This window comes from Eucalyptus grandis, chromosome 10 (assembly GCF_016545825.1).
Source record: "Eucalyptus grandis isolate ANBG69807.140 chromosome 10, ASM1654582v1, whole genome shotgun sequence".
In the NCBI taxonomy this organism is placed as follows: domain Eukaryota; kingdom Viridiplantae; phylum Streptophyta; class Magnoliopsida; order Myrtales; family Myrtaceae; genus Eucalyptus; species Eucalyptus grandis.
In genome coordinates, this window is record NC_052621.1 from 24,456,754 (window position 1) to 24,463,707 (window position 6,954).

At 44.1% G+C, this 6,954-nt stretch overlaps 1 protein-coding gene across 4 annotated transcripts; it reads left to right on the forward strand.

Moving 5' to 3' along the window:
- The first annotated feature begins 256 nt into the window (after positions 1 to 256).
- LOC104422376 (protein CHUP1, chloroplastic) lies at positions 257 to 3,909 on the forward strand. Of its 4 annotated transcripts, none has more exons than XR_005546775.1 (6): positions 257 to 938; positions 1,021 to 1,337; positions 1,427 to 1,538; positions 1,756 to 1,887; positions 1,965 to 2,076; positions 2,888 to 3,909. XR_005546775.1 is itself a non-coding variant. In XM_010034689.3 (6 exons), exons 1-5 carry the CDS (start codon positions 333 to 335, stop codon positions 2,057 to 2,059), a joined length of 1,269 nt encoding a protein of 422 aa, XP_010032991.2. In that variant the 5' UTR covers positions 258 to 332; the 3' UTR covers positions 2,060 to 2,076; positions 2,888 to 3,909. The 4 variants fall into 4 exon arrangements, 3 of the variants coding, with proteins under 3 accessions (XP_010032993.2, XP_010032991.2, XP_010032990.2); XM_010034689.3 differs by having other exon boundaries at positions 258 to 938; positions 1,958 to 2,076; XM_010034691.3 differs by lacking the exon at positions 2,888 to 3,909 and having other exon boundaries at positions 1,965 to 2,283.
- The last annotated feature ends 3,045 nt before the right edge of the window (positions 3,910 to 6,954 follow it).

Consider the following 6,954-nt stretch of genomic DNA (forward strand, 5'->3'; position numbering starts at 1 on the left):
GTTGCTTTTGTGACTGGAACCCCAAGGTCTCTCAATTCACCTAAATTTCAATATAAAATACAAAGGTCAACATGCTAATCACCGTAGCCAACCAAAGCTAGACCAGAGAAAGGTCTAAAACAACCTTGTCCGCAACACTAGCCTTCTGGTGGCCCAACTGCCATTGCCACCGCATTGAGGGGCATTGTTGTAAACGATCGCTGCTCCTTCACCATTCGGCGAAACATCCCTTACTTGAGAAATAAGGCTATATATAAGGTAAGGAGGTCCTGACATAACTAGTGTCACTGGTCCTGCCTCTTCTACAGGCGAAAATAGACGACGCAGAGAAAATGCCAAGAGAAGGCGATGACTCAGAGATCGCCTTGCTCAGGATACAACTTGAAGCTTGTCTGGCAAGGAATACTTCCCTGGAGAAAGAAAATCAGGAGCTGAGGCATGAAGCAGCACGCCTTAAGTCGCAGATAAGCTCCCTCAAGGCGCACGACAACGAAAGGAAGTCCCTTCTCTGGAAGAAGATACAGAACTCGCTAGAGAGCGAAAGTGCATCTCTGCAGAAACCAACTGCTAAGATAGTGGAACATAATTCGCCCACCCAGAACTTATCTCCGAGACTGGCTTTTGCAGCTAAAAAGGAAAGAGAAGAAAGGATCCCGATTCCGCCACCGAAGCCTAATGGTAATCTTGCTTCCTTTAAAGATGAGAATGGGAAAAAGTCGCCATCGGCACCAGCACCACCCCCACCGCCACCGCCATCAAGATCTCTTTCAGGGATCCGAGCAGTTCGCCGTGTGCCGGAAGTGGTGGAGCTGTATCGTGCGCTGACGAGGAAAGATGCACGGATGGAGAACAAATCCAACCCAACAGTAGTACCCACAGTCACCTTCACTAGGAACATGATCGGAGAGATCGAGAACCGCTCTTCTTATCTCTCGGCTGTAAGTTTTAGCAGCTAACTTTTTGTATGTAAAGGTATTTGATAAATACCGACTTTGGCTCAAAACACATAGTTGTGAACAGATTAAATCTGACGTGGAGAGGCAGGGGCAATTCATCAATTTCCTAATCAAGGAAGTGGAATCGGCAGCCTTCAAAGATATGACTGACGTGGAGGCGTTCATCAAGTGGCTGGATGAAGAACTGTCGTCCTTGGTCGACGAGAGGGCGGTCCTGAAGCATTTTCCACATTGGCCCGAAAGAAAAGCAGATGCCATGAGGGAAGCGGCTTTTAGCTATCGGGACTTGAGGAACTTAGAATCCGAAGTTTCTTCATTCCAGGACAATCCCAAGGAGCCCCTCATCCCGGCCCTGAGACGGATGCAAGCATTGCAAGACAGGCGAGCATGTATAAAAATTTATCATCTTCTCCATGTGTCCGTTGAAGATGTTGTTTATTGATTCCGTGATTCCAATTTCGCATTCGCAGGTTGGAGCAAAGTATTAACAACGTGGAGCGGATGAGAGAGAGCACGAGTAAGAAATACAGAGATCTTCAGATTCCTTGGCAATGGATGCTGGACACGGGACTGATCGGTCAGGTAGGTAGCTTTTGAACGGGAAAAACTGGGCAAAATATTGTTGCTACACGACGTATGATCCCAAGTTCAAGTAGGCTGCTGGTTCAAATCACTGACACAATCACCTACAAGAGCTTCCAAATATGTTAATCTCACCACAGAAAATGATACCGCATCAAAATTGTCATTTCACTATAGTTAAGAGCACAGCTTGAGGTGCTTCTCCATTCTCTTGCAGATGAAGCTGAGCTCGCTAAAACTGGCGAAGGAATACATGAAGAGGATAGCTAGAGAGATGCGCTCCAGTGAGTACTCACAAGAGGACAATCTTATGCTTCAAGGGGTTCGTTTTGCTTTCCGAGTTCACCAGGTAAACTATGCAGCGAAAAGACACTTTGCTTTTCTATATGTATGGGCGTATCTAAGTTTCGACAATTCAGTTCTCAGGTGGCTTTGATGACGAAACCATAGGTGCATTTGAACTACTGAAGATGGCTGGCTCGGGTTATCAGAAACAACAAAATATAGCAACAGACTTGTAATCATATGCAGTTGGCAGGTCAGGACCACTATGTAGGCTATTCGTATAGAAAATTTTCCTGTCTTTTCATTTTCCTTTGTTTCAGAGAACAAGAAAACGGAAACCTCCTAGAGTCACTCGCTATAGCTATTGTTATGCACTCAAACCATCTCATATCTTTTGTACATTTCTGGTGAAAATCCAGATAGGAATGAGCTTCTCTGATGAAAGAGCAGTTTGGATGAATTCCGTGTCAAATCTTCTGTTAGGACAAGTATCATCTGGAAGAGAGGATGATTGATTCGTCTAATGTTAGCTAAGCCTAATCTTTTTTAGATCTTACATCAGTAAAAATCTGGACAATCATTGTGGTTTCACTGAGCACATTTAAATGAGTATGTGACTAATATGAATGAGTCAGTTGAACTACTATTGCTAGTTGAATGCATATCAGTCAATCATGATAGGTACAAGTAACTACAACAGAGCTCGAGTCTATATCACATGGTCATTGTCCTATATGTTAAACCGACTTGGCGTGCATATTGGGTAACCGCAGACTCCAGATGAAGAGGATTCTGTGTAATAGGAATATAGAATAGACGCATCATGTTGTCGGTCACCAATATTAGGGAATTACAATTTCATCGCCAGAACTTTCAAGTCACGTCCAGATTACTGAAGTCAGAGGATGATATTGGTCATCAATAGTTGCAAGCATCATAACCCTTCAGGAATTTTTCTTCTCTCTTTAGTTGAAGTTCTTGATAAAGACACTAGCAGTTCATCATCTCTTGGTTAGTTGGCCCTACTGATGAAGAAAACCGGCACAATTGTACCACTGATGCAGGATACAGACTAGAGAAAGTCGAAGAGCGAGTGCTACACTTACAGAGAAATATCGATGGTAAATGTTCTCAACCGTGACAAAATTGATATGGCGTCCTGGGGTATCATTTATAATCATCTGAAACACCAGAATTCTATTTGATAATGAACATTTGCCAACATGCCATATCAAGTTACCCTGTAATCATAAAGCTAATTGAAGAGTTATCTCATATTTCCATCCTATATCTCACTTTTAAGCTGTGAAGCTGTTTATGAGTGGAAGATAGTACAACTTTCTTTACTTGTTATGTAGATTTTAGTTTTGAGGGATTTAGTTAATCATTACAAACACATTGCAGTACTTATCATAGGGCATTAGATAACCTCCAGTGCATTGTGAGACTATCTTAGGGCATGGTTGTTGCTGGAATCTGCACGGTCCATTGTTACCAGTCCCAAGTCCAAGAGCAAAGAGAAACTGCAAAAAGGCCCCGGAGTTTTCTCCTGTTAGCCCGTCTGATGCTAAAGTTAGTCGGCACTCATGGAGGATGAGAGAGAGAGAGAGAGAGAGAGAGAGAAGGGCAGGGCTTCGTAGGAGAATAAGGCATACCACGATTAGATACCATGTGCTTAGGAAATGGACCTCATTGTTTTAGCCATGCTGCTAGCTAGGATTCAAATTCCCATGGGGCCTTCCAGTGGGTGGTGGACTTATTCTTGTATCTCTGATTCTTTTACACTCAAAAGAACTTCATATGTTTAGAGAGGTCCTGATGCAAACTCCTGCAAGGAGCCAAAAGCATATACGGTATCTCCAAAACTGGACTCCCCACCAAACTCTGAAAGATTCATCTACCATGCTCATCACAAGTATGGAATTTGCGCATTTGGGAAGGTGGCGAGGCTGTTGCTGGGTCCTCATCCTTAACCAGTTTGGCAAAGAACTGCTCATATAGCACGTTTATGAAATGAGAGCAGTTCTGTTGTTTAAGCTTCTGTTTGTTGTTTGTTGCACTCGGGAATTCCTGTTCCTTGCGTTGATGTTTAATGCATCTCCTTGCTTTATCTTAAAAAAAGAAAAAGAAAAGAGGGAGCTGAAGAATTTGGTTGGCTCGACTCTGCGCGGGTGATTCGTCGCCACCAAAGCAGAACAACTGTAGGTTCATTGCATAGATTGGCTTCTTAGTTCTTACCCTTGTGACCTCATCATCGATTTGAAATGCCACCGAAGTTTTTAACCCTATGCTGGAGGCTATTGTCCGCCTCTTGCAGCACGCGTGAATCCTTGAACACCTCTCGTTTTGCCGCATCAACCTTGCGGCGGCTGCATAATGATCACCCCGCTCGCCAGACCGGCTTTGCACTGACCAACAGAGCTCACCACCCACGTCCTTGAGCTGCTGTCGCGCAGTCTAAATTAAGACCCTCCGGAGCATCTACCGGGTCATGAATGTGTCAACGACTCGGTTCGAAGTTCATCATATCAACTCCTCAAAGTTTGTTCACTTTACCCCTTGATGGGCCTGTTGAACTCCAGGAACTCATCAATTTAGCTTGATCATGAAAGAAATGTGATGTGTATCAGGAAGAGCGTTAGAAAAGTCTTAAACCTATTGTATTTGTATTAATTTAATCTTGAACCTTTTAATGGTGTCAATTTAGCCATAAATTTTTTAAACTAATGTCAATTTGGTCACAAACCTTTTGATTTGATGTCAATCAATATTTTCAGCTAATTTTGGCTAGATTTTGTTGACATGGATGCCGACTAGCTCACGTAACATTGGCAATGTTAATGTAGATAATTTTTTTTCCTCTCTCTCTCTCTCTCCTTTCTTCTTCCACTAGGCGGTGGCTAGCCACCAACCATGGCCAAGTAGGTTGGCCTCACCTAGCTAGGGCAAGGCCAAGCCGCTACGAGGCCGACCCTTGCTTAGGTCAGGGCAGCCTTGTTGAGTGTTACCTAGGCAAATGTGACACTCAATGAGGTCACCTAACTTGGGCGAGGTCTCCCTTGTTGGATCTGGCCTAAGCGAGGACTCCCCTTGTCAAATTCAGTGAGGTCGGCCCTTAGCCAGGCTAAGGTGGCCTCACTAGGCATTGCCTTCGCCTGTGTGACACCTAATAAGATCGCCTTGGCATAGGCAAGGGTTGGCCTTACTGGATTTGGTAAGGGAAGCCCTCAGTGGGGCTACCCTTGCTCAGGATAGATCGGGCAAGGCCGACCCTCCCCGGGGCTCGACCTTGCCCTGGCTAAGTAAGGCCAGCCCGCCTGGCCATGGGCCGGCTTTGTTGGATTTGGTGTGAAAAGCCCTCACTAAGGCTACCCTTGCCTAGGACAAATCGGGCAAGGTCGACCGCCAACCTTCACCGAGGCTCGGCCATGGCTAGTGGCCACCATCAACCATGGCCACATTAGCATTAGTAGTGTCGCATAAGTCGGTTGACGTCCACGTTAGAAAAATTTGGCTAATATTATCTAGAATGACTTAATTGGCACAAAATCAAAATGTTTAGGATTAAATTGGCATCGGTTAAAAAGATTTATTATTAAATTGTCACCATTAAAAGGTTTAGGACTAAATTGGTAGCATTCAAAATTTATGACTAAATTGATATCAATATATTAAATTTAAGATTTTTCTATATTTTTATAGATGTGTATTTGCATGCCGATTATGACATCATGATGGCAAGAGGAATTTCAAGCCATTATACCACTCAGTCCTCATCGTGGAATGGTCAAATCTGACAAGAAGCTCATCGCTCTTGATTCATCCGCAGTCCTCAACATTCATGCATAGGCATTAGGACCTAAATGCCCGATATTTGTGTTTCCACTCGCGAAACACTTAATCAATAATGCAGTGGGGGTCCCAAAACTTTTAAATAGGACAATGAAGTCCCATAATTTGGTCTGCACAATCAAATATTTCGGTGAGTTTCGTCCAATTTAAGCAACGAGAAATGTTGGTGCAGCACTTTTTAATATTTTTCGAGGATACGTGGCGTTGATGTTACGGGTTGAGGTGTCGAGGCATCATATAAAAAAGACCCGAAGATGAGAAGCCAAACGAAAAGGTTAAAAATAAGTGGGGGGAGAGAGAGATGGGGAGGGAGCCAAAAGCCTTGATGGAACGGCGAAGCACGTAAGGAGGTTGGCAATTCCTAATGAACGAACCCAAATTCGGATTATAAGGATCCGTTCGTTTTCATGAAAAATATCATATTTTCGGAAAATATTTTTTAAAAGTTATTTTTCAGGAAAATGATTATATTTTTCGATGTTGGTCAAACCTAAACTTTGAATGGAAAATATTTTCCATCGTTCGTTAGTTAATTTAATTGTTTGGGAAAAATGATCAAAAATTGAATTTTAATATTTTTAATTGATCAATAAATTATTTTTATTTTATATATATTTAAAAAACGAAATTTTAATTATTTGTATTTTTTTAAAAATTGAAATTTTTATTATTTATTATTTTTTCTTTTCCTTCCTCCTCCTTCCTTCGCCGCATGCGTGATGATGGCTGGCTGCTCGACGATCGACCAAGACTTGGTTGCTAGATCCGGCGAGCTCGAGGCTTGATCGATCTCGCCCGAGCTTGCCAAAGTTTCAAAGAGCTCAGCAAGCCGTGAGCTTGTCGGCTCTAGCAAGCCGCGAAATTTTTATTATTATTATTTTTTCTTTTCCTTCCTCCTTCCTCCTCTTTCCTTCGTGCCCGGATGGCTAGCTGCGGCAAGAAAGCTCGAGGCTGATCGATCTGGGAGCTTGCCGAGCTCCATTGCTAGATCTAGCATGTGAGCTCGATTGGGAGCTCGAGCTCCATTGCTAGATCCGGTGAGCTCGCGGCTCACCATAGCCCGACGAACCTCTGGCAAGCTCCGGCAAGGCCCGAGCCCCGCCTAGCTGCCGGATCTAGCGAGGCCCGAGCTCCGGCCTAGGCCGATGAGAGCTCTGCCTCACCCAATCTGGCGAGGCCCAAGCTCGACTTTGCCAGATTGGGCTAGGCGGAGCCTTACCAGCCTGGGGCGAGGCTCGAGCTTGCTTGCGGACGAGGGGATGCTTCGCCGCCGCGGATC

Excerpts from the sequence above, each read along its gene's own strand:
- LOC104422376 (XM_010034689.3), top strand. The coding sequence starts at position 333 with ATGCCAAGAGAAGGCGATGACTCAGAGATCGCCTTGCTCAGGATACAA. Across the intron at positions 1,338-1,426 it reads ATGCAAGCATTGCAAGACAG|GTTGGAGCAAAGTATTAACA; the intron begins GCGAGCATGTAT and ends TCGCATTCGCAG. Across the intron at positions 1,539-1,755 it reads ACACGGGACTGATCGGTCAG|ATGAAGCTGAGCTCGCTAAA; the intron begins GTAGGTAGCTTT and ends ATTCTCTTGCAG.